This window comes from Numenius arquata, chromosome 7, assembly GCF_964106895.1.
Source record: "Numenius arquata chromosome 7, bNumArq3.hap1.1, whole genome shotgun sequence".
NCBI lineage: Eukaryota > Metazoa > Chordata > Aves > Charadriiformes > Scolopacidae > Numenius > Numenius arquata.
In genome coordinates this window covers 4184434-4211437 of record NC_133582.1, presented here as the reverse complement: position 1 = coordinate 4211437, position 27004 = coordinate 4184434, and the positions used below count along the sequence as shown (strand labels likewise).

General features: G+C 39.1%; 1 protein-coding gene across 5 annotated transcripts in view; it reads right to left on the bottom strand.

The window, feature by feature from the left end:
* Positions 1-27004, bottom strand: part of DOP1A (DOP1 leucine zipper like protein A) — a 51091-nt gene that overhangs the window by 8261 nt on the left and 15826 nt on the right. For 4 of the 5 annotated variants that reach the window (XM_074150997.1, XM_074150998.1, XM_074151001.1 and 1 more), the window contains 21 exons: positions 26600-26833; positions 24048-24672; positions 20664-20938; positions 19506-19658; positions 16538-16638; positions 14723-14982; positions 12043-14050; positions 11826-11937; positions 10687-10866; positions 9550-9675; positions 8776-8910; positions 8201-8256; positions 7563-7667; positions 6824-6890; positions 5930-6074; positions 5605-5684; positions 4936-5045; positions 4625-4774; positions 4121-4182; positions 3355-3507; positions 1922-2058 (listed from right to left, as the gene is read on the bottom strand). In XM_074150997.1, coding sequence (XP_074007098.1) covers positions 1922-2058; positions 3355-3507; positions 4121-4182; positions 4625-4774; positions 4936-5045; positions 5605-5684; positions 5930-6074; positions 6824-6890; positions 7563-7667; positions 8201-8256; positions 8776-8910; positions 9550-9675; positions 10687-10866; positions 11826-11937; positions 12043-14050; positions 14723-14982; positions 16538-16638; positions 19506-19658; positions 20664-20938; positions 24048-24672; positions 26600-26833 — 5274 coding nt within the window. The remainder of the gene's footprint in view (positions 1-1921; positions 2059-3354; positions 3508-4120; positions 4183-4624; positions 4775-4935; positions 5046-5604; positions 5685-5929; positions 6075-6823; positions 6891-7562; positions 7668-8200; positions 8257-8775; positions 8911-9549; positions 9676-10686; positions 10867-11825; positions 11938-12042; positions 14051-14722; positions 14983-16537; positions 16639-19505; positions 19659-20663; positions 20939-24047; positions 24673-26599; positions 26834-27004) is intronic. The other variant, XM_074151002.1, reaches the window with a different exon arrangement.

Genomic DNA, 27004 nt, shown 5'->3' with positions numbered 1-27004 from the left:
CTGCAGTAACTTGCCCAAAGGCCAGGGACAACACAGGAGTCAGAGGCCACGCTGCTCCTAGCTCTCAGCAGATCCTACAGAGTAAAATGGGATTCTTAAATATTTATAGTATTGACAGTGTACTGGTTTTGGATGGCATAGAGCTAAATTTCTTCATAGTGGCTCTTGTGTGGCTATGTTTTGGATTTGGGCTGGAAATAGTGTGGATAACACTATTTACACAGCATCAAGGCCTTTTCTGCTGCTCACACCGCCCTGCCAGCAGGTAGGCTGGGGAAGCACAAGAACTTTTGAGGGGACACAGCTAGGACAGCTGACCAGAACTGACCAAAGGGACATCCCAGACCCTATGACATGCTTAGCAATTAAGGCTGGGGGCGGGGGGAGGATGGCAGGGGCTGCCATTGCTCAGGGACTGTCCGTGCATCGGTTGGTTGGTGGTAATTGTTGTCTTTTGCATCACATGTTTTTCCTGGTGTTTATTTTCGTCTTTTTTTTTTTTTTTAAATTTATTAAACCATTTTTATCTCAACCCACAAGTTTTCTCACTTTTTGCTCTTCCAATTCCTCCCTCGCATCCCACTGAGGGGCAGGGAAGGAGCCAGCAGCTGTGTGGTGCTTAGTTGCCAGCCGGGGTTAAACCACGACAGACAGGCTCAAAATTAAATGCATCTATTGCTAAAACCACGCACTTGATCCTTAAAATACTTTATATAGCTTTTCTCCTTTTATTGTTTAAATCTGTGGTTAACTAAGGGCTAGGTTAGGAGCCAACAGATTAAAAAATAAATAAATAATCACAGCAGTGATTCTGATTTGCTATCTGCGTTATCCAGCCCCTTAGGAACTACTCGGATACCAGGTTAAATGGACCACAGGATACATCAGCCACTCTCCTCCATTCCCACGGCAAAGCTGAAACCTGTGTGTGAAACACCCAACAGTGCAGACTCCACAGGTAGCAGCTCTGAAAACAGATGTTTATCCTGTTTTGTTATGTAGTGTAAAATAAGAGAAAGAAGAAACCCAAGTCATGCCTTGTACAAATAGGAGGGCTGGAGCACCTCTCCTATGAGGACAGGCTGAGAGAGTTGGGGGTGTTCAGCCTGAAGAAGAGAAGGCTCCGGGGAGACCTTAGAGCCCCTTTCAGTCCCTAAAGGGGGCTACAGGAGAGATGGGAAGGGACTCTTTAACTGGGAGTGTAGAGACAGGATGAGGGGTAACGATTTTAAACAGAAAGAGGGGAGATTGAGATGAGATCTCAGGAAGAAATTCTTTCCCGTGAGGGTGGTGAGACCCTGGCCCAGGTTGCCCAGAGAAGCTGTGGCTGCCCCATCCCTGGAGGGGTTCAAGGCCAGGCTGGATGGGGCTTTGAGCAACCTGGTCTGGTGGGAGGTGTCCCTGCCCAGGGTTAGAACTGGATGATCTTTAAGGTCCCTTCTAACCCAAGCCATTCTGTGATCTCATTACAAAATTTCAGCCACAAAGTGATCTGAATGACTATCAACTGCCAATACAACATAGATTACATGGCTTCTCATCCTCATTGCTGGAGGAAGAGGGCTGAATGATCAGGAAAGTAGAAACAGGGAGCACAGAGCAGGGCAAGAGTGGGAACAGCAGAGAGTGTCCACATACGTAGGCAGAAATTGAAGTAAGAGCTGGGAGGACACAATGAAAGTAAATGCAAATTTAGATCAGGAGACATCTGAACAGCTTAAACAGCATAAGTCAACAGATGTTCTAATATTTGCAAAAAACAGACATCAGGACCATGAAAATAAGTCAGCTTACAATTTATGTCTATTGTATATTTACATGCACATTATCCAGAAGAGATTTTCTTAAAAAAATTGAGAAATGACTGTGTGTCTCAAATTTGCACCAGTCTTCCAAATCATGAATAACAACTGCAACTCACCAGCTCAGTGATCATGGTAGGCCAAAGCGAGGTAAGGTGCTGTGGAGACATTCTTAAAAGCAATACTCTGAAAAACAGGAACACTTGGGAATGAAGGGTGGGCACCTGCGGCAAACGGAGACTTTCTACCAGCCTTTCTGAAACAAAAAACCAAGAAGGTTTCCTCAGTTCAGAGAAATTTCAACCAGCATTTTCTTCTTCCTTCATTTACTCTCAATTTTTACTTTTTTTTGTTTTCTTTCAAACAATACAACGGCAGCCCAAACAACTAGGATATATATTATTAAAAAGCTGCATCACCATAGTACATGGGATATTACACAGGGACAACATGCTCTTACTTAACTATAACCACCTCTAAGTATTCAAAACGGAGGGAAATCTTTCAGTCAAACCAACACATTGCAATTCAGACCAGTAAAACCTCCTGGTGCCTTGAACACAGTAAACCCAGCTACTGACTTACAGGGAAAAAAAAACCACAAAACTTCAAAGAATAAATCCTAGAACAAATGAAACAAGATAGATGATGCAATCCACTTTTCATATAGAGAAAGAGACCAAGGCATCCATTTTGGTAGCACTAAAAGACAATGTATCTAGAAGAAGTTGCCATAATTATTTGCATCATCTTTGAATAAAATCAAGCAGCTCCCATTCTCAATCACATCACGTAAAAGGTCCCTGAAAGAGGCCTTTACAGGTCATCTAGTCCAATCCCCTGCAATGAGCAGGGACATCTTCAACTAGAGCAGGTGGCTCAGATCCCCATCCAACCTGACCTTGGACTTTTCCAGGGATGGGGCATCTACCACCTCTCTGGGCAACCTGTTCCAGTGTTTCATCACCCTCAGTGTAAAAAATTTCTTCCTTAATATCTAGTCTAAATCTATCCTCTTTTAGTTTAAAACCATTACCCCTTGTCTTATCGCAACAGACCCTACTAAAAAGTGTGTCCCCATCTTTCTTATAAGCCCACTTTCAGTACTGAAAGGCCACAATAAGGTCTCCCTGGAGCCTTGTCTTCTCCAGACTGAACACTCCCAACTCTCTCAGCCTGTCCTCACGGCAGAGGTGCTCCAACCCTCTGAGCATTTCTATGGCCTCCTCTGGACCAGCTCCAACAGGTCCATGTCCTTCCAGCACCGAGGGCTCCAGAGCTGGACACAGTACTCTGGGTGGGGTCTCACCAGAGCAGAGCAGAGGGGGAGAATCACCTCCCTTGACCTTCTGGCCACACTTCTTTAGATGCAGCCCAGGATACAGTTGGCTTTCTGGGCTGTGAGTGCACACTCATAGTCATAGAATACCAGGTTGGAAAAGACCTCAAGGACCATCTGGTCCAACCTTTCTTGGCAAAAGCATGGTCTAGACAAGGCGGCCCAGAACCTTGTCCAGCTGAATCTTAAATTAAATGATACACTTTTACTTACCTTGTATGTCTGGAAGGTATTTCTGGTATTGGTCTATCTCACTACTAAAGATTGCAAAAGCCAGTCTCTTGAGGAGCATAGCGCGCTGCTCCAGCTCTGCATCTCTGTTAGCAAAGAGATTGAGGGAACTGCTCTGAGCCACTGCCACTCGCGCTGAAAGAAAAACAAACTTCAGATTTCCCTTCCGTTTCGCTTTAAGGCACAAATAACTCTTACTTTCATTGCATTAATGTAGTTCAAAAGCAGCCATTACAAAGATGTATGTTTTGCAATTTGTATTTTAACCACAGTGATTTAAAACATACGTTGAAAGAAAACTCCTAAGTATAAACAATTGTGCCTTAGTTTAGGGACTTCCGAGAGGCAGTTTAGCCATTTTTGTTTTTAAAACAATTGGCAGGTATAGATGTTCAGAAGTTTGGAATGTGCAGAATCAATTTTTCTTTAAGCTGAGTTGGTGTCAGACTTTAGAAAAAAACCCAAAACACCCAAACAGCCCCCTACACACAATTACTCTGCTTAATTAACTTTGCCATATAGCCAAAATTCACTGTAGGCCAGAACGGTCTGAAATGCTCTCACTCCAAGTGATCTTATTTATGGATCTCCAGAAACAAGTATTTGAAGAAAACACACACAAAAAACCCCATAAATAATTTAAACAGATTGGAATAAAGGCTGAATAAATGTTTTCAAGATACTTATTTTTCACTTTTTTTACTGTTTCCCTTAGAGAAAAGTCACTACTACATCAATAAATACTTACTCATCAAATCTCTGAATGTGGTTTTGTCATGGGTCATCAAATTATCCATAATAGCTCTCCAACTAGAAGAAGAACATTGCACACAAATCAGAAATGCAAGAAAAAAGCAGGAATTTACAGGAATATTTACAGAGCTTTTGCTGCTCTTAACTAATTCAGGCTCATGTTTGCTAAGGCTTCCAATCCAAGCTCTCTGATGTATAGGTACCATTTACTTGGTGCAATCTGATCGGAAACTGTAAAATGTTAACCGCTTTTTCCTCATAGAAATTAAAAAAAAATATATCTTGAAATTAGAAAAAAAAATAGACTTGTGCATACAAATATACCTCAGGTAAAGGAATTTGACATTTCATGGGGTAATCCAAACCACAGAACATCCCTCTATTTCTCTCAAAAGAGATCTGTTGGGAAATTTTTGTCCACGTTACGCATCCTCTGGTGTTAATGGTATATGTAGAATTTGTAACAGCCATGGCTATAAGCAGAAATTTGAAGTCTTACTGGTTAACACATGAAGCATCCATCTGGAAGAAACTGGAATCCATGAAGAGGTCAAAGGCTTCCTTTTTCCACGCTCTCCTTGTGTACTGGTACCCACTAAGACTGCTTAATAGCTGAACGCAGGCTCGATAGCTGGATGCATTGTGAGCACTAAAAAAAGAGAAGTCAACACAAACCAATTTTCAATTGTTGCTTTATAGAAAGTTTTACAGATATCTTACTCTTATCGTGTCTGTTTCAACTTAATTGCCATGCACTGAATTTGAACTGGCTGTAGAGATCTGCACAAATTCAATAAATTATAAAGATACCTGTGATTACGGAGGTAGGGAACAACGTAGTGCATAATATTAACAAGCAAAGGAATAACCCTCTCTTTTTCATCACTGTAGAAAACCATATCCAAGAGATGAGCCAAAACCTATAAACGGAGAGGAAGATATGTTATCATGCACTCCCAAATTGCCTTTTATCTACTATTTTGCATTTTATTTATTTTTTTAATAATGTCCTTCACTGAATGTTCAAATTTATGCTAGAAGCGATCAAATTTCAGGTACTATACAGAATGCAGAACATAACTATCCCATCATTTTTAAAACAAACACAGAAGCATAAACTCCTGGGCAAAGCATTCTACAGAATAAGCTACAAAGAAAAAAAAGATTAAAAATAATCAAAGATTGACTGCAATTATGAGCAGTAAATAACACATACCACTATCAACACACAAAGTTTGCCACCAAAAAAGTTCCCTACACTACGCATCTGAAAGGCCGTGCTTTACGTTTCACCCGTCTCACCAAATCTTTAAAACTGCTTTAGTAACAGAGCTTTATATATTGTTACGTGACAGGAACCAGAATCCATTTGCATCAGTTTCCCATCAAACCTCTTTCCCCAAACTTCTAGTCCAAAGCTTTACACAATAGAAAAGGTTACCGTAAGACAGTATTTATGACATCTGAGGAGACATTTACCTCAGAAAGTAAGGTCAATGCGTGGACACTATAAACTGATGGAGTTATGTTTGAAGTTTCCATTGCTGGAGACAACATATCTAAATGAAGATAATAATAAAAAAAAAACACATTCAAAGTTAGTTTTCTTAAGCCATTATTTAGCTCACAAGCATATTTTAATAGCATATATTTAAGATGTACAGGCTTTACCAGATACACTGTGTAATGCCTGAACAATACTGAAGAATTTTTAATGTAACGAAATATAGTCAAGCTGTCCTCTCTGCTCGTTTTGGCCTGATAATTAATGTTTTATTTAAAACAAAGACGAAAATGAAACTACCTTCAACATCTGATTCCAAGTTGTTTCCGTCAACCATGATCTTGGGGGAAGGCTTAACCTCCAGGTTTCGTCTTAGCCACGTTGTCTGTTCCAAGGAAGAACCAGCAATCGCCCCAATGGCATCCACTATCTTGTGCGTTACATCCTGGTAGAAAAAAACCCCACAAGTATTTCAAGATCTTTATGCAGAATTGTATTGTTGTATTTGTTGTCCTGACATGGGTTTTTATAGAAAAAAACAAACAAACTATAAAACTCATTAAGCATGGAACTGCTTTCAAATCACTTCCGTTCAATGTTATCAGTGATTAATAACTCCGTAGAAAATGAGATCTTTTCCAACAGATTGTTAATAGCACTAAGATACTAAAGATTCATTTCAGACTCCAGAACTGATGTATCAGATAATTCTAGTACATTCAAGAAAGGGTTTGAAGTTAACAGAATAAAAACCCGTAAACTTTTAGTACATCTTTCTGACCAAAGTGTTTTGGGGTTTTGTGGGGTTTTTTTTTTGTTGGTTTTTTTTGTTTGTTTTTTTTTTGTTTGTTTTTGTTTTTTTTTTAGGAGCCCATCCTATCACAGATACCGATGCACTGGTTTTAAGAGAAATTTAACTCTATCCCAGCCAAAACCTTCCATCAAACTTAGCTTAAAATTGGTCATCGCTCCTTGGGGTGGTAGAAAAGGGACAGCACACAAGTCTAATTTCCTTTGGAAGCTACACTAAATAAAACACTCAAAAGCAATAAATATTTTAATTTGTTTAGCACATTGCTTAAAAATACTTCTACAGAAAATCGTTTGGGTACATCGTTGTCATTTATACGACTCTTGAATGTATTTATTGTTCAATGTTTTGCAAGAGAGACACACACACCACAATTTTCTTACCTGGAGATCTCTTTGGTCTTTCTTATTCTCCAGGCTTGGGTTTTTCATAATAAACTCATTAAGAACACTGAAAAAATACAGAAGCAGATATGGATTTTATTCAGTAATTTTTAAAGCTAGGACAAATCTGAAAAAAACTACATGCACGATACTTAATTTACTAAACCTTCAGTCACTGCTACTTATCAATATTCTAGAAAACATCCTTTCAAGTTTAAGTTAAACTATTATGTTATGACCAAAATTATCAAGAACATGTCTGGCCAGACTATACACAAGTATCTTTAGAGAAAGTTATCTATGGAAGATAAATTCAAGAAATTCAAGAAAATGGTCCTTGAAGCTTTATACAGAAACCATATTCAACGTCTTATTTCTAACACTCAAACAGCTTTCATCCTGGGAACGAAGCCTTTCTAGTAGGCTGCAAATCTACACATACCTAAGAATTAGTCATTGAAGTTATTTTCTAAGTAAAATGAAAAATTTAAACCTACTGTTTAAAGAGCCTGAATGGCTCAACTAATCCGTAAGGTAAGATCATGGCTTATATCAAATTATAATATACAATGTAATATAAGTAACCATTCTTCACAGAAGAAACTAATTTGGTAAAAAACCCCACAGAACTCAGGCAATAGGGATTTGTCTCCACTCAAAAATAAGCAACAGATTTGAAAACACTAACACTCCAGTACGATTTTCTTCTTTAGAAATTGCAAATATCAAGAGCACTTACCCGAGTATGAGGAATTGTCCTGGAGCTGGAAGACCCACCTGGATGGAATCCTTCAGCAGAAGCAGTAGCGCTGCCCAGCTGTCCACTAAGCTGGTCACTGGAATCCTAAGAGAGAGAGAGAAGTGACGGCAATGAAAACAGCATCATCACCCTCAGGTATTCCCCGTTTTCCTTCTGCTTCACAATTCTCCCGTCGGGTATCGTTAATCACCCCTCACACAGGTTCTTTGGTTTTTCATTTACTATCGGGTGGCTACATCAAGTCATTAAGAAAAGGAGGAAGGCAGAAGAGCAGCGTGCTCAAAAATCATGCTCTTCAGTCCAAGGTTGGAGTGGTACCAAGGAGTTACAGCACAATTAAGAACAGCGTTCCTTGGGCAGGGGACACATTTCCTGCAGGATTTTTAGGTGGGGGAAGGAAGGTGATACAGAACTAGGGAATTCATAAAAAAAAAAGGGGGGGTTATTTTATAACACCTACAGTTCAAAACCATTCTTCCTGCATGATTTATATTGCACAGGCAATAGCGCAATCGGATCCCTAGGATCTCACCCTAGGGATTATAAAAAGATGTAAAATATCCAAATTGTCCATCTGCTTCTTGATGACGGAAAAAAAATTTAACTTCTTGTCTTACCTTTGAGTATAAGCATAGAAAAACTGCAACATGCAGACTTCTAGAGAAAGATGTTTCTAGAAAGACATACAAAACCTCTGTTATCCGAAAGAAGAAACCTTTTTTCCCCCCCCTCACTTGCCAGAGCAAAACTGACCATGCCATGATGTCAGTGCAGTGTCTGAAGATATAACTTCATTAATCAGATATTACAAATACCCACGTAGACATCTTTCTGTAAAGTTATTCTTTCCTTTTTTTTATTCCTTCTTTTCCCCAATTCCCTTTCCCACCTGAAAAATCGACCTGACACTAGGGTATACATCCGGTTCCCTTGTGCAAGCAGCCTCTCCCCACAAAACTGCTTGTACACAAACCTTAAAAAGGATTCTGGAGTGGTTCACTACATGGTAATGACCTAAGGAGGTATGACTTCCCTCCCAAAATTCATCCATCTATTAGATTTTGTGAAACTTTTCCCACTGCACCGAGCAGCAGCATTAATTCCTCACTCAGCTTTGTGAACGAAGTATCCATATCATCAGCATTCTAAGGGACATTAAATAAATCAACACCAGCCACTACAGTTTCCATACCTTGTCCTTGGCTATGGCTGGAGGCTGCTTCAAAACTTCTTTCACTGTTTGGATAACAGTCTCCGTCCTCATAACACTGATAGAACGAACCAGTTCAACCAGTAGAAGTTGCTCTTCACCTGCCGTAGGAATAACCTAAAAGAATCAAATGTGTGTCTCAAATTATCATCCCAGAGAACGCCTATGCCAAAATTAATGCAGTTGGCCTTGCGGGATTAGTACCTAATAGTTCATCTAGAGACTTGGAATCATACATACTTTTTGCTGAAGAATTGAGGGAGATTATCCCATTCTAAAATAAACTGGTAGCTCCCTGAAAATCCAGTTACTAATTAGAAAGATAATAATAATTGGGGAGGGACTCTTTATCAGGGAGTGGAGCAATAGGACAAGGGGGAATGGTTTTAAACTGAAAAAGAGGAGATTTAGATGAGATCTCAGGAAGAAATTCTTTCCTGTGAGGGTGGTGAGACGCTGGAACAGGTTGCCCAGAGAAGCTGTGGCTGCCCCATCCCTGGAGGGGTTCAAGACCAGGCTGGATGGGGCTTTGAGCAACCTGGTCTGGTGGAAGGTCTCCCTGCCCAGGGCAGGAGGGTGGAACTGGATGATCTTTAAGGTCCCTTCCAACCAGAATCATTCTGTGATTCTATAAAAACTCTCCGTATTTCATAATACGTATTTTTTCACCGGAATGTCTGAATTTTCTCCTTATTGCTTCTAAATCACTCAAAGCTATTACCACTATTTGAAGTGACCACTGTAGTATAAACATACCTTTGTCCTAGAAGTGTTTTTATTTTGCCTCCTTTCATTCCATACAAACGCAATAGCAGCCATGAAGTGAACACCATGATTCATTGAAATTGGACCCAATAGTTCAAGAATCTGCTGCCTCAAATTCTGAAAGGTGGAAGCAGAACACATACACCTTCAGATAAGCACCTCAGCATCATGTTCAAACCAGTTGGCTCTATAGCCATACTGGGATGGTAACTGTCACTAATTCTTATGAAAACGGAAGGATGCACTCAGAAGGTTCATAAAGCTCTATTCCACGTCTGGTGCTCTTCAATCATTCTATTCATTGACTAAGACAAGGGAAGACAAGGGACACACTTGAAATTTGCCAATGGTAGTGGCAAACTGATAGAAAGGTACAGATGTAAAAATGACCTGGGAAACTCAAAAAGCATCCTGAAAAAAAGATAAACTGCAATAAAGGCTTGATTTTTGCCTGCAGACGTAGGGATAAACAACTTCAGCAATTCAGGATGAGTAACTATGTAGACAGAAGTGCTACAGAAAAAAAAAAAAAAGTCCTGGGATTGTAGTGAATCACAACCTCATGATGACAACTTTGTAAGGAAGGGGAAAGGAACATTCATAAATGGCAGCACTTCATGAAAGACATGAAATATTTCCCTGGAAAGAAGATACCATATACTATGTCCAGTTTTGGACACCTGTTCTGGTTGGGAGAGAGTTAATTTTCTTCATAGTAGCTAGATGGGGCTATGCTTTGGATTCTGGCTGAAAACAGTGTTGATATTACAGGGATCTTTAAGTCCCTGCTGAGCAGCGCTTACACAGCGTGAAGGCCTTTTCTGCTTCTCACAAGACCCCACCAGCGAGCAGGCTTGGGGGCGGGAGGGGAGGGGCACAAGAAGTTTCTCTTTTGTTAAGTTTTTACATGAATTATAACTTCCGAGGCACAAAACGGTGGATTTAATTTTCTTTCTAGAAAGCAACAAGGTGAGACATTGTCTTGAGTTGATATACTCAAGTTTAAAAGCAAACTCTATACGACAAATGTATTAAAACTCAATTTACATTTAAAGGAACGGAACTGGATTTAGTTTGACAAACGTATTCATCAACAACTTAAAACTATATTATCCCTGATATTCTAACCTTTGTTGACCCAAGATTAATAGTGGTAATGGATGCAGCAGCAGCAGTGGTTTTCTCCGAAGAATCTGCAAGGTGAAGGATGCTCCACAGCAAAGTCACAGAAGACATGATCATATGCAAGATAGACAGGATGCCATTGCGTGCTTCAATCAAGTGCTTCTGATCCACGTTAACCAAAAGCTGGTGGATTTGAAAAGGAGAGGGGAGGAAGAGCATTAAATATCAACATAAACAGCATAAGTAAAATAGTCTAAATTGAGACCTAGAGGACATGGAAGCTTTCAATGTTAGCTCTTTTGAAAAAGAGTTTTTCAATAATTCTTATAGTATGTACAGGTGTTGAGTCTATTAAAAATAATAATCCAAGAATCTTTTGACCGAGTTGTACAATATCAAATGTATTCTGAACAGGAAGCCTCCTGTCTACAGCAATCAATTTTGTATCATCTGCCTATACCTTCGCAAAACAATGATTTCAGAATTTTAAGTGTAACTAATAGTCTAGGCAAAATGATTTACTTGCACAAACAATAAACACTTTTCGGTTATTTTTAAACGAATGGAAGGCAAAGGTGTATAAGAATAAGAAAAAAAAAAAAGGCAAAACCAAGATTGCAGAAAGGGCAGATTCTGGCAGAATCCAGGCCAAATTCTTAACAGAAACCATGCTCAGAATATCAGATCTAAAAATACCACTTGACTCAAAAGACAAATTGTGAATATACAGGAGGAGCCAAAAGAGAATGTTTTGACATATTCAAGATGAACACAGTCCAGCCAGAAACAGGACAGGTATCAGTCTGGGAAGTTCCACAGACGAAGCCATCTCTAAAAAGTAGCATTCTAGAGATCTAAAAGTTAAGGAACTCCCACTTAAGTTATTTCAGGGGAACAAAAAAAAATTCCCAAACATCAAACCAAGCAAACAATACAATTCAAGACTAGTCTCTTAAAAGTCTAATTAGTAGAAAATTGTTCTTCTGTTTGAGATGTGTATATTATCAGTAAAAACATACTTATAGCTAAGACAATATATTTGGTATTTTTCCCGCTCAGATCTTCAATTCTGCTAATATAATCACAGTCCTTAATTCGACATGCACTGCGTAGGAACCTCGCAGACACCCAGATGCATTTACCTGATGATATTGCGTAGATGGATCCAGGAGGCAGTAATGAATTATTGTTGTGATCCCTTCTAATAAAGTTAGAACCAGATCTGGGGGAGTGACCGATGCCATCCAGAGAGGCCTAAAATGAGAGATTCATTTTTTAAAATTGGGTTAATCTGGTTGCAAAGTAATTCAACACAATCAAATCTGCTTAAAAAGATTACACACCTCCACATACACATACCTATTATCAGATAATCCTGTTTCGTATTTATACTGCTGAATTAAATTATCCAAGTTCCTGCAGAGCTGAAGAGTCACTGAAACAACCACCCTCTGAAGAACTTTTCCCATGTAAGGCAACGTAGAAGTGATAAGGCCAATCCACTGGGGGTGCATTTTACAGGCACAGTGCTGGTGTAAAGCTCGTATCACTGCGCAGAGAAACATGCCTTGGCAGGTTATTGGCTGGGAATGTAAATACTGAAGAGAAGTCATCGGCTGCTGGGGACCGATATGCTCCAAGTCCGTTATGACAAAGTCAAAGCCCGTTTCGTTTTCCTCAGGCACGGTCATTACTCTGTGCTCCAACACGATCAGGCGTTGAAGTACTTTTAAGAGCTGTGACTGCAGAGTACTACCATTGTCGAACTCATCTTCAGAAAAATTTATAAGGCTGTCTTCAGAGAAACCTTCTTCTACCGCCACTATGTTTTTCCCAGCCATCTTTTCACTGTGCCATTTCTGCGCGCTGAAGATAGAAGACAGCAGGCAATGCAGGATCACCTTCTGAACCTTGCACTTGGACAACATGTCCGAAATAAAACTAGGAAAGCCCTTGGCAGAGCTTTCTATCACTTTTGCCAACTCAGCAAAGAGAAGCGTCAGAATTTCTATACTCATCATTTGCATATTACGGTTTCCTATTAGATCTTGTGAGGTTACTTTAACATGAGTTGGATAGTGGCTCCGCATATAGTATAAACACAAGGATATAAGGATTTCTATGTACATAGAGCTCCGGAAGTTATGGTTCGAATCAACTGGGATGTGACTATAGAAATCCTTGCCCATAACGGATATTCGATGCCTGGCTAGAAGATTCTGGAGCAACGAGAGCTGAGGAGTGTACGCGTTGTTGACGCTGGTAGTGGAGATAGCGCTTACAAAAGCCGAAGGATTTGTTTTCAGAATTGCTTTAATTGCAGAAAAAGCATACAGTGTCCTTGAAGAGTCATACAGCTGGAGATACAGCAGCACGTGTTGGTACAATGGATGGATATTAAAGTTGGGAGATTTTCGCATTCCTGGGGACCCAACATCGCTTTCAATTTCTGAAATTTCTCCTTCTCCACAACTGTACCAGTTTTCTAAGTCAAGACCATCACTGAAGAAGACATTTGTTTGTTTAAGCTTTTCTGTTTGTGCTTTCTTCTTCTCTTCATCTTTCTTTTTGGCTATTTTTACCTTCGGTTTTGCACCTGGTTGCTTACCAGCCTCTTTAACGATTGTTTCTTTTTCTGGCATTTTTTCTGGCAGCTTCCCTTTGAAGTTGAACTGAATGCTACTGTGGCTTCGCTTTCTGGACTTTGACTCGGTGGAAGCAAGAGTGAGGTCAGAGAGGGATTGCTGGCTGTCTGCAATACAGGGTGAAGAGTTATTTCTTGAAATTTCATCCCTTAAGCTCTCAAGTCCAGTCTCAGTTGAGGCTGACAGCAACTGGGAGCTGTCATTACTAAGCAAACTACTCTGGCTACTTTGAATATTTTGATCTTCACTCTTTGTCACCTCTACAGAATTATCCAAAGGACTGAATTTACATGGAGCGTCCTCAGAGTGTAGACTGTGTTTCACTGGTTCAGTCTCTTCTCCAAGACCGCTTACAACCTTGCATATAAGATCTGTAACCACTTGTTGCACAATTTCATCAGGTGAGTCTTCTCTCAGAGTCTGAGAACTATCTTGAGCGCTCAGGCTTTCTGTTTCCACTTCATAACTGATGTTGTCTCCAGTAGATGACTGAGAACAGCCAGAGTCAGAACTCTGCAGTATTTCAACCTGATGGTCAGGAAGGTCAAAATCAGACACAACCATTGGTATGGTCTCACTGCTGGTACTTAACAAGGAAAGCCTGTCACTCAGGGGGTTGACAGTCAGGCTGAAGTTCTCCATTTCATCCATAACAAGTTGTTTTTCATTGCCTTCTTTAGGTATAATAAGTTGTTCTTGGTTTACAGGCACATGGGAAAATGCTGAAAGAAAAACAGAAAAAAATTTATGCACACAATTTTATTCTTCAGAATAAGAGTTTAGAATTAAAATTTTGAATTTAAACTATTATCAAGACTTCAGACTATAAAGGCACGGTAAATGGCGTTTTTCCACTTTACAGCAGAAAAAAAAAAAAATCATGTTAACATGCAAACGAGACATATTCACACCACCGAAGCAAGATTACTTTAGCAGTAGACCGTAGCGTAATAACATAATTCCCTTGGGAAACCTCCCGTTTTCATAAAAGAGAATTATTAGTATGTTACTAAAATTACACAACACACACAAACACCTTCAAAACTTATCAGCATGTTTTCAGCCAGGCCCACATCAGTGGTCCTCATTCACAAAAGTGTTGGTTAAGCTTCAAGCCATGTTCTTAAGTTCTACTGAGGTAAGACATAAGAAAATGCTCTGCATTAAAATACTTGCATACCATCTTAATTTGAGAATAAAATTTCAACGATACTTTGGACACCCAGACATGAATTAGAAAAAACATGCAGAAATGCACATATAAGCGGTAGCTATTCCAGCACTTTGTTTTGTGAGTTACCCTCAAAAATTTCTACTACATTTTTAATGTTGCGTGTAAATAACGATTAAAGAAATTAAATAAGGAAATTCCTGCAGTCTTGCTGTGTACATACCATCAGCACAGCTAAACTTCTGCATAAAGTGCTTTTCATTTTCTTCTTCGGGGTGATAGGGGGATTTAGTCCAGTAACATTCAGCCTGTACTCGCTGAACAGAAACCCGCTGAGTTTTCGGATGGAGAAGCAGTAGGAGCAAAGGTTCAAGAACTCTTGCAATATCATGTCTTTGAAGCACTTGATTCAGCCAAGCTTGTCCCACTGACCACGTAGAACCATCCAAGCTATTAAGGCTGTCCAGCATGATAAACAAAGATCTAAAATAGAAAGAAGAATTAATCTAGTACGTATTCCACACTACCTGCAGAACAATCCAATTTAGCCTTTAGAATCCTTTCCAGACTTGGGGAAAAACAATATACATATTGGACTCTGAATTTCACTGACTGTTTTACATCCTCTGGTAGTACATGTTCATAAGCTCAGCTGTACGTACAGAATTTATCACCGCTTCTGCAATGAGTGAGAGTATCAAGCCAAAGAAATAACAACCTTTTTACTCTGCTTCCTTGCCTAATTATACATTAGGAAGCTTAAATAAGCACTTTTCCACAAAATTTGTGCTGAGGAAGAGAAGACTAGTTTAGAATCTGGACCATTCCGTTTTTTTTTTAAGAAGATAGTCTGATACCAAAACACAAACCAGAAATCTTCCGCTGCTTGCTATAAATGACATCTTACACAAAACACACAGATTAAACAGAAGAAATTTCATATCTTAATGCTTACTTGCAATTTTGTTTTAAAGTTTTGTTAGCTTTGCTGTTACTTTCTATTTTCATATAATTCACTACTGGGTTGACTTCTCTCTCCTGCTTTTGTTTTTAACAAATCACAGCAAGAACTCAGATACTATGTTCAATACACACAAATATTTTAACCACAGTGATAGTCAAAAAATCATGTGATCATTCCTGTCCTACTCTTTACAGCTACCAGAAAAAATTACAGCAAACAATCATCATTGTGAAAACAATTTTGTCTAACGTGAATTCACTTGCTTGTCCTCCTTCCTTGCTTTCACAGTTACACTAGAGTTCTTTAAGTTCGCAGAATCACGGAATGATATGGGGTTGGAAGGGACCTCTGGAGATCATCTAGTCCAACCCCCTGCCAGAGCAGGGTCACCCAGAGCAGGTCCCACAGGAATGTGTCCAAGTGGATTTGGAATGTCTCCAGAGACGGAGACTCCACCACCTCTCTGGGCAGCCTCTCCCAGGGCTCTGCCACCCTCACAGGAAAGAAGTTCCTCCTCATGTTTAGATGGAACTTCTCATGTTGCAGTTTGTGCCCGTTCCCTCGTGTCCTGTCACTGAGCACCACTGAAAAAAGACTGGCCCCATCCTCCTGACACCCACCCTTTAAGTATTTTTAGCTGTTGATCAGATCCCTCCTCAGCCTTCTCTTCTCCAGACTAAAAAGACCCAAGTCCCTCAGCCTTTCCTCACAAGAGAGGTGCTCCCGGCCCCTCATCATCTTTGTAGCCGTCTGCTGTACCCTCTCCAGCAGTTCCCTGTCCTTCTTGAACTGGGGAGCCCAGAACTGGACACAGTGCTCCAGATGTGGCCTCCCCAGGGCAGAGCAGAGGGGCAGGATGATCTCCCTTGACCTGCTGGTCACACTCTTCCTGATGCACCCCAGGATGCCATTGGCCTTTTCGGCCACAAGGGCACATTTCTGGCTCATGGTCATCCTGTTGTCCACCAGGACTCCCAGATTTTTTTCCTCAGAGCCTTCCATGCTGCCAGTGTAATATAGTTAAAGATTTTGAAGCAAAATTATTTAAACTGAATTGTACTTGCAATCACCAACCTGTCAAAGGTACGGCCAAAAGAAGATGACTTGTTAATGTGAAGGTCCCGGGTGAGATGCCATAGCACTGCAAACTTTGCATGAGCTTCCATTCTTACTTTCTGTGGAACAAATTTAAAGATAGATCTATCAGAAATGTCAGCTTCTAATAAGAACTAGGAAAAAAGAGGTATACAGCAGCTTAAAAGATATAATGAAATTATTAAAATTAACTTTTCTGACTATAGGTTTAAATTTTATTTTCTAATATTAAAAAAGTAATAAGCAACACTAGGTCTCTGCGAACAATTTAGTAACGTGAAAGGATTCGCCCTCATCTTGATCTTTGGATCAAAGTTTAGCTTGAAAAAGTTTTAAATACTTAATGTGATAGCTTGAACAATACTTATTTTACTCTTACAAGTTGCACAGCTCTGTTTTCAGTGAGTTTATCTATACGTATCAAGGCACTAGAAGAGAACACGAAGAGAGAGCAGGAAGAAACATGGAAGCTTTTCAGTATGAAAAATCAGACAGAGAAAAGGCTGAGAAAGAAAAGAAATTTTTAGAGATAGTGTCTGGAATGATGGGATTAAACACAGTATCCATGGAAATAAGGGAACGAAAAGTAAGTTGGCTAGAACCAGACACAAGAATTCTCTAGCTAGATACGATGTAGATAAGAGTTTATCATTAACATGCCAAATTTTGCTCTGAAACGGAGTTTTATTTGGACAAATAGGACGTGCTTACTGCCCAAAGGACTTCTAATGACTATGGGTCCACCTACTAAAAATAGCTTTACCCAAGAGACAAAAAAGCTACTAAGCATTTGTAGGGGCGAACAAACAAAGCACAGCAATCAGGATGGTTACACCGAATAAAGCATCAAAACCACTTTCAAATACAACCAGGGCTTAAACTAAATTACCAGATGATAAGCAGAGACAAGAAGACAAAGATTTTTGCTTGTTTGTTCTTAAAATATATGCTTACAGGGAATAAACCTTAGGTATATTTACCTCTAATCGAAATGAGACCAACCAAAAACCTGTTAATACCCCTGTGACACTCTGGCATACTTCCAGACTTAATTTACGACATACAGCTTAAGCAGCTTTGCAACAGCTAATACAACCAATATCCGCCACAATAATGAAAATTCAAAGTAAAAGCTATAAAACCTGAAAATTACAGAATGGACATAAAATAGCTCACATCAGATGTAAACTAAAAAAAAAAAAAAAAAAAAGAAAAAGAGGGAAACGGCAGCATTCTGGAAAGTAAAGCAAGCATCACACGTTGTACGAAAAAAATATGTTTCTCATAGGGAAAAAAAATACCCACAACACTGCTGCTAAATATATACAGTTACACAAACCAATTCACTAGCATCTGCTGAATAAAGAGTGAAAATAGCAATTCTCAAGCACATACAGGTGACTCCACGTGAGCCCTTGCCATCCACGCTGGGAAGATGCGAGAAATAACTGTTTTCACAGGAAGGTTGGCAGAAATGAGAGAGTGCCACATCCACAGTCACAGCAGTTCACAGACCACCCTAATTAGCGGAACTATAAATCACTGGCAGTTTTATCAATATGCCAAGCTGTGAACTGCAGCGATTGACAGACTGGCTCACTTTCACTTTTGTTGACTGGGTTACTCTGGGAAAAAGGCAAAAAGGTAACTGCTGCTGAAGCCACCCAACCGTGAGTTGCCAGAGCATGGAAGTAAGTAATTCCCTATCATTTATTCTATCTGGGCTGTGAAAACAGTTCATATAGCTAAAATTTAAAGCACTACAAAGGCCTCAACTCAAACGTCAAATTGACAGCCTTTATCTGAAACAAAATCCTAGGGCTCGGAAACAACAACAAAAAAACCCAGAGTACCTGTCGTGACAAGTAGAACTCCTACTAACAACAGTAGAAGCTAAGCATGTGCTTATATTGGGAAGCAGAGTGTAATTTGTGATAAGAGATAAGTCTCCTGCATAAGGCTGTTGCTGAATCCTGAAAAGCCCCCTTTGTCCAGCATGAAACTACAGAGGCTCATCACAGACCTAAAAGAAACGGCGTTTGTCAACAATCTGAACAGCTGCCAGTTTCAAAAGGTTTTGAAAATACCGCTTGACTTGCATTAGCTAAACTGATCGCAAAACAGATGTAATCAACAGCCAAGGGCAGCCAAGACCACTTCTGAAAAAAAAAAATCTCACAGAAACACTTTAGCTAGAAATAATTAACCAAGAAGCGTCAGAAGATGGAGCTCAGAAATATATAGCACAGCTCTCGGGACCTGGAAATAAAATAAAATCTTACTAATTACAAGCTGTTCTTTTATCTTGTATTTACATTAAGTCTTACAAAAAGAGGTAGAATCAGATAATATATAAATGGTCAGAAAGACAAAATAAACCCCAATTCACTGCTGCTTAAAAGCAAAAGGGAATTAAGGCTGAAGCATCAAATTAATAATATCAAATGCAGCGAACTCATAAGGATGTCTCTCACAGAAAGGGAAAGGAATTGAGAACAGATCTCTGTTGGTCAGGACACAGCAAAAGAAAGTGTGCTTAGATTTGATGGAGCTGTAGGTGGACAGAAGAGTGGTTAGGACGACTGGAATGGAATGTAGAAAATCTGTATTCAACTACTACCACTACAAACACTTTTCATAGGTTTGCAAAACACCAAAATGCCATGAAAACAGGGCTCAACTACTACAGACATAAGGTTAAGGTTTCTCGTGAGTTAGAATACAGGAAAGAGGGTGACAGTGTCAGCGGGTGGATAAATCCAATGTTCTGCATGCAAGGTAACAGTATTTTTAATGTTTGAAACAATCAATGTAAGGCAACGTTTTTCCAATGCAATTTCAATTTTATTTATGCCCTCCTCTGAGGAACCAAGTCCTTTTTCTAAATAAAATTCTACAGCTAGAAATATACTTAACTCATCTTTTAGTAAATATATGAACAACTTGCCTTGTCTCTGTGAGTCAGCTGCTGACTAATAACATCTTCACAAATGCTGGAAGATGGAACGAGGTTATGCAGCTGGTAGAAAAGCTCCACACTCTTCTGATGATGCTGAGGAGTTCCGTCACCCAACTGGTCCCAAAGAGTTAAAGCTATATGCTTTGTACATGAAAATAAAAGTTGCAAGAGAGATAAGTGAATGAGTATAATGCCTTGTTTCGCTCTGGACTGTGTTGAGTTCTATGCAATGATCACAGAATCATAGAATTGTCTCGGTTGGAAGGGACCTTTCAGATCATCAAGTCCAACCATCAACCCAACTCTGATAAAAACCATCACTAAACCATGTCTCTAAGCACTATGTCAGCCCGTCTTTTAAATACCTCCAGGGATGGTGCCTCAACCACTTCCCTGGGCAGCCCATTCCAAGGCTTAATAACCCTTTCAGGGTAAAAATTTTTCCTAATATCCAATCTGAACCTCCCCGGCGCAACTTGAGGCCATTTCCTCTTGTCCCATCGCCTGTGACTTGGGAGAAGAGACGACGGGAGAAATTCATAGAATCATAGAATCATCTAGGTTGGAAGAGACCCTTGGGATCATTGAGTCCAACCATCTACCCTACAATTACAACTGATGACACCATATGACCAACAGGCAATCTATAAAACTGTTTTTTGTTTGCATGAACATAAGCAATGGTTTGAAACACTGCAAGAACTTACTACCTGAAAATTCCTGTTAGGAGTCAGAACTCACAGAAATAAGTTTCATTGGAATATAATTAACTACGTAATATAACCTGTTGCTGATTATCTTCTGCAAGTTATTTCTTACAGAAATTACACCTTGTGGTCCTACACCATGCACATCTCAGTTTCATACCTTTGCTAATTAATGCTGCTATAAAATCGTGGTTTTTTTACACTTTAAAAAAAAATTGTTCATTACAACAAGGGTTTTCACCCAGTAAGACAAATCAGAGCTAGAAAACTTACTATGTATTTTCATTTGGAGTCTAACACAGGTTACAACTGTTATCAAAATACTCAGCAAGAAAATCTGGTTTACCACACCAAGGATGATAAAGCGGCCAAGACTGTCAGTCTCCACCAGCCAGGAAGAGAAATCTAAAGAAAACATCAATGAGATAGTGCATTGTACCTTGAAGAAATCTGTCTTTTCAGCCATATATCTCAGATTGCCTTGAGTGAGAGGAGGTCTGATGACCACAGCCACTCTTCCCTGGTTAGGGCTGAGAGGCTGAGCAGTTTCCACGCTGTTCAGATTTTCTCCAGTGACGAGAGCAACAGATTGAGTCAATCCAACCAAGTCCATCACAAGGGAAATAGTAACACCCTGAACGCTGAAATCACTTGCTTGCTTGCAAGCATTCATTAAAGTCTGTAGCCACAGTGGAGGTTGTACTTGTTCACAGTCTGAAATAAAAAACACAGGTGATACATTCATTAAACAACTTTAAATGTTGTGATTTTTTCCTCTTATATCCCATTACCATATGTACAATTGTCCTTTATCATTCCTATTTCAACCTGCCTGTTGTACAGGCTTAGGAAAATATAATATATGCTGGATAAAGATACTTCTTGATGTATCTTTAAAATAACCTGATTAAGGGTACAATACACTGTATCGCTTCAAACATTTAGTAACCAAAAATAAATAGGAAAACTTGAACAAGGAAGAGAAAAATAAATTTTATGGAATTGCATCCACACGATTTCATGTTTTAGACCAAACTGGAATTCTAGTAGTTTGCACTATCTTGCACATAGTAGTTTGCATTCACTTTCCTCCTTCAAGAAATTCTTAACCAGCAATCAAGTCTTAACGTTGCGGTTTGTAGTCTTGAATTCTGTAGCATTTTTTACATGTATTAAAATTTTTATATATTTTTTTTATATCTATTATATTGTATAGATATTATAAAATATATATGTACAGAATTTTATATATATATATATATATATATATATATATATATATATAAACTAAGTTTAAACTGACAAAACCAGAGATATTTTCCTGGCAACACTTTAAAAGTAAAAGTAGCTGTGAAAATTGATGTTTTAGGTGTCAGAAACTAGATCCTATTAAATCATACTCTTTCACTGTAGGCAGCTGTTTTCCCCTTCTCACCATCCCCTGACTTAACACCATACACTGGCCTGATAACACAAGTGTCTTTCTCTGAAGTTCACAATCAACTCTCCAAGTGAATAACACACCCTTCTATTTTATTTTTTCTTAAAACTTCAAAACGATTCTATTGATTGTGTTCCTAAAATAGGTAAATGCTTCTAGAATCAGACACAAGAAGTGTTTTTTATAGGCACAAATACAGCATCTGTTTCGAATTAAGAGAAGGAAGACACAACTTCAAATTTATATCCATATATCCACAACAGTTAATTTTGCAATGTAAATTGGAGCCTAAATATACCTAACAATTCCACATAATGTTCTACATTTTACAGATATAAACATTATTTTGAGCTTGACTCAGTTCCCTTTTTAATTTCTTTAATTAAAAATAGGACACATTTATCTGAGAAATTAAGCATACAGCAGAATTTAAGCACAATTATGTTCTATCAATATCAGATTAATTTGGCTCCGTCAAATAAACCAACTGATGACTCTCACCGTTGATTAAAGGCAATTAGGTCCCATCACTAATGCAACCCATCAAAAACATGTTCCGAATTTACTAAGCCTTCAATAAAAACAGCCTCTTCCGCAGTAGAAAAATATATCCATAGATGAAGAAAAGGCTGGTGTGCAAATTATGGGAACTACCTTCTCCCGTTCTCTGTTACGGGAAGCAGGAAGCAGGATCCCATCACTATTCCCATCCACCCTGACATTGGTGTTTACACCTGAAATGAAATCCTTTCTGCTGATTTCAAGCACTTTCAAGGATTCCTAGAATCACTGCCTTTGTGTGAGGCACATATGACTCGAGCTCTACAGGCTTTCTGCTGTAAAGTAGGTAGCACCCCTTCAGCATTGCAATCCCCTTAATTAATAAACAGCTATAACCAAGTTGCCTTCAACTGCCATAAATATTTGATGCGTCTGGATCTCATAAAGTCAAAGATACACTCTGCTCCTGGCTGTATAACGAAGACATACACAACACATCTTAAAGACTACAGGAATAGAAGCAGCAGTCATGTTGAATTCATGTGCTTGATTGCAAAAGCCAAAAAACTATTCATCTCCAAGCAGTACCCGCTGCTTAGCCTTTAACAGATTTTGAAAGTTGTGGATAAGAACAAAAAGCTGCAACCATGAAGTTTCCTAGGAAAAATAAAATTGCAGAAGACGACTGTGACAGTGGCCAAAATTACTGTAACTATTTCTTGCATGGTCTGAGTATGTCCACCACGATACCCATTTTAAGGCAGCAACACTCAAGCTACAGATCTGAAGTGGAAACAAAACTGAATCATAGAATCACAGAATGATATGGGGTTGGAAGGGACCTCTGGAGATCATCTAGTCCAACCCTCCTGCCAAAGCAGGTCCACCTGGAGCAGGTTGCACAGGAACATGTCCAGGCAGGTTTGGAAAGTCTTCAGAGACGGAGACACCACCACCTCTCTGGGCAGCCTCTTCCAGGGTTCTGGCACCCTCAAAGGAAAGAATCTATTTACAGGCGTTGATCAGATCCCCCCTCAGTCTTCTCTTCTCCAGATTGAAAAGACCCAAGTCCCTCAGCCTTTCCTTGTAGGAGAGATGTTCCAGGTCCATCATCATCTTTGTAGCCCTTTGCTGTACCCTTTCCAGCAGTTCCCTGCCCTTCTTGAACTGGGGAGCCCAGAACTGGACACAGCGAAGACTTTACAAACTTTAAAAAGGATTGTCCATCTAAAATGTCATATTTTACAGTAATCCACAACTGTCGACACTTTAATCCCATTTCTGTATTTCAGTATGTTCACCTATCTCTGAACACGTTCAGACTTCACAAACCATCATTTTTATTTGGTTTTCTAATGCAACTGTAGCTGGAAGAATTGTTTGCAAGAACTGTCCCTTTAATAGTAGCAAAGTAAAATTAATTAATTCCTTATCTGGTATGATTTTTATCGGACAGAAGCCTATAATCTCCATGCATTGCACAAAGTGATCAATGTGCAGATCAATCCAAAATTGCTCAAATGAAGCTAACACATATTTGATGTCAACTGTGGCTATTATAAAATGTGATAAAGAAAACATCGTGGATGCATAGAGTAAAGAGGAACATCTGAAAATCTAGATTCTGCTCTCAGGCTTCAGTTTGCATAATTTATACGTCGGCCCAATATTAATTAGTGTCAAACCCCATGCCAGCAATATTCTTAAAATCTAAGAGAAAATAGCTTACTTTCCAAAAAGCAAACTGATTGATACAGAAGGAAACTTACATTTCTGAGAGGAACAGCAAACAGCACCACACACAAAGCATGAATATTACTACTTTAAATATTTTGGGGGAAAAAATAAATTTAAAAGCAAAGAACCAGGAGTGCAGCTTACCGACTTCAGGCTTCCCAGGATGTAGTTCTGAAGTACGGTTTCCTTCAGCAATGTAAACGGGAAAGCTGGAACATTCAAGATAGAGCTGACAAGCAGCAATAAAGGCAGGAAGGTATTCTTTCGGTGTTTTTTTCTTGTTTGTTTTCTTCACCTTAGCATCAACTTGTGATTCTCTGTCCCATTTTGTTGTCTGTCCTTGCTCTCTAGTGGGGTCTATGGAAAGCTCTGCCCCTAAGGGCTGAGACAAGGAGTTAGTCTGAATGATATACAGGTTGATAAATCTGGTTAAAAACTGTTGGACGTACTCCAAGCAGCACTGCATTGCAGTCTTTTGGATCGTTTTCCCACTTCGAGTTGCCGTCCCCTGTGTCGTGACGGAAGGGGGCTGTACGATGGTCTCCTCAGATCCCACAGTTGACGCTGTCTCGGTCTCTGAGGACGTGCTACCAATAATAGGGATGCCAGGGGCACCGGGACCTTCGTTCAGAGCTCTGTCAATGTCATCGGCTGTATCTGCCTGGTATTGCACGAACTCAGTGAATCCACTTTCTGATGATCGACTGCTTGGAGGATTCTCACCATCTTCAAACACATCATTAGGATTTTCAAGTGAAACCGATGGCACCTGAGTGAGATAAAAGTTTCATCGTTGTTCAAAATGAGGTTATTTAGGTTCCAGTGAGAAAATATTTATTTTCTTCTTCATTAGGAAGCAACAATTTTATTCCACAGTTTTAAATCCATTCATATAAATACATTTTAAGCAAAATGATGTTTGGTGTTTCAGTAAGTTTGCCAGCCCAAGCTAACTACAATTGAAAAAAAAAAAAAAGGATTATCACATAAAATACTTTAAATATTATTGCTTTTAACATCTTCATATCATGATCATGCCTATTTTTTATGAAAAGAATGCTGAAATGCATAGACACAGGTATTACTAATTTACACAGCATCATAAACCAAAATATTCATACATTAAAGAAAACCCCTCACTTCCAGCAGGAAGCAGTAAATTGAATTATGTTGCTTATGGTCAACTTTAACTATCAAGATTCTTTAAATACTTTAGATTTTAGCATGTTCTACCAAAGGACAAGATATTTATCTGTTCATCAGAAACTGCTGCAGTCATAAAGGAGTGAAAAAATGCCTGCAGGCAAAGGAGACGAGAAGGAGATGTCAGCCAAGAAGAATGGAAAGACTTGAGAGATCAGGTAGAAGTACACGCTTCTCCAATCACGCTTTTGAAATGCCCACTGTACAGCTAAATAATCACATTAGATATTAAATTATTTTAACCTAATAACTGTCTAGATATATTACTGATAGAAAAATCACAAGTATTAAAGCTTTGTCTCATTAGGAAGTCAGGATCAGTGTCATTTAGCATTACAACTGTAAGTTGCCAAAACACCTTAAAAAAAAAGTGAACTGTGGAGCTGTAAACAAAGAAGAAAATCTTTCATAACCTAAAAAAGATTTTCCCACTTCTGCATTTATACTGATAAATCCAGTTCAATTTGTCAATGAAATTTATGGTCTTTGACTTAAGAACTTGTCTATTAAATGTGGATGGAATCTTGATTCATAGATGTATATAAGGTACACCTTAAGCTAATTAGCATCTTTCTTTTTATATACCCATCCCAAGATTTGGAAGTTGGGGATTTCTTTCAAATACAAAGTTATAATTATAAAAGGAGAAATAAACTTTCATTCAAAAACTAACTATTTGTAACTAGAATGAAAAAAAGAAAAAACAACCATGTCCTAGAAACAAGAAAGAAGGGTTGCTCCAGCAACAACAGATTTTCAAGACTCATTGTGAGCCTTAGTTCCTCACAGTTCAGAATATGCACAAACCTGATGAACGATTTCTATTCAAAAAGAACCCACAGCGGCTTTTGGGGCTGCTCTAACCCCCTGTAGACTGGTAGCAGAGTCTCTGCTTCCTGGTGAGGACGTGAGATGAACAGGGAAACAACTTAACCACAAATGCATGGATCAGTGGGAGCAATTGCAGGTAAAGACCATGCCCACACACTTCTCATCTACCTATCTCACCCGTGATGGCAGATGTTGCCTGAGAGCCAACAGGCCCAGAAGTTGTCTTGCCGTCTGACATCCTAATCCCTAGCCATCTCAAATACAGAATTTGAGCATCATCAAAAAATCTGAATAGTTTTTTCATTAATAAATAAAAACAGAGACTTCATTATATATTAATTACATCTTGCTTTACCATAGATGGAGTAAAAATTAAAATTTGCTTGAGATATTAACACAGGAGACAGTGAAAACAATGTACTAAAATGCTTGGGAAGACATAAAGGGTGACCCTGTCTTATAAAATACAACGTAAAAGAAGTCAGAAACATGGTAATTAATTTCACTCTCTCTCTTAACAGAAGCCATGGCTAGGGATGAGTCTTTGTAATTGAAAGAAAAAGGCCGTTGAAGGTTCAAAGGGCAACATCATTCAATTAAAACAGGCCTAAAAGGCCTAAACCAGTGTTTTTCCACAGTGCTGCAAAATATAATCCAATTACCTTTTTACTTTCCCATTCTTTGATGGAGCTGCTGTGTCCACTAGGAAGCTGCAGGACACCGTCCGTGCCCGCAGACAGCAACGGAGGTTGGACCTTACTAAGGATCTTTGAGCAGAGTCGGAGAGAATCCGTAAGCTCCGACAAGTGCAAAGTATGAAGGTGGCTCGTCAACGCAGAAATCATCCTGAGCAGCAGCTGAGGCAAGTGTTCTGTCTGTATTTCAATGTAAGTCTCCTAACAAATTAACAGTAAAACTCATTAATTGTAAGACTAAATTCCACCCTGAAAGTTATCTTCTATAACAGAGGTACCTATCGTTTGCTTAACTGTGTTCTACACATATGGAACAAAGGAAAATTAATATTTCAATATTCAGAATAAGAAATACATGCTTTACTTTAAAAA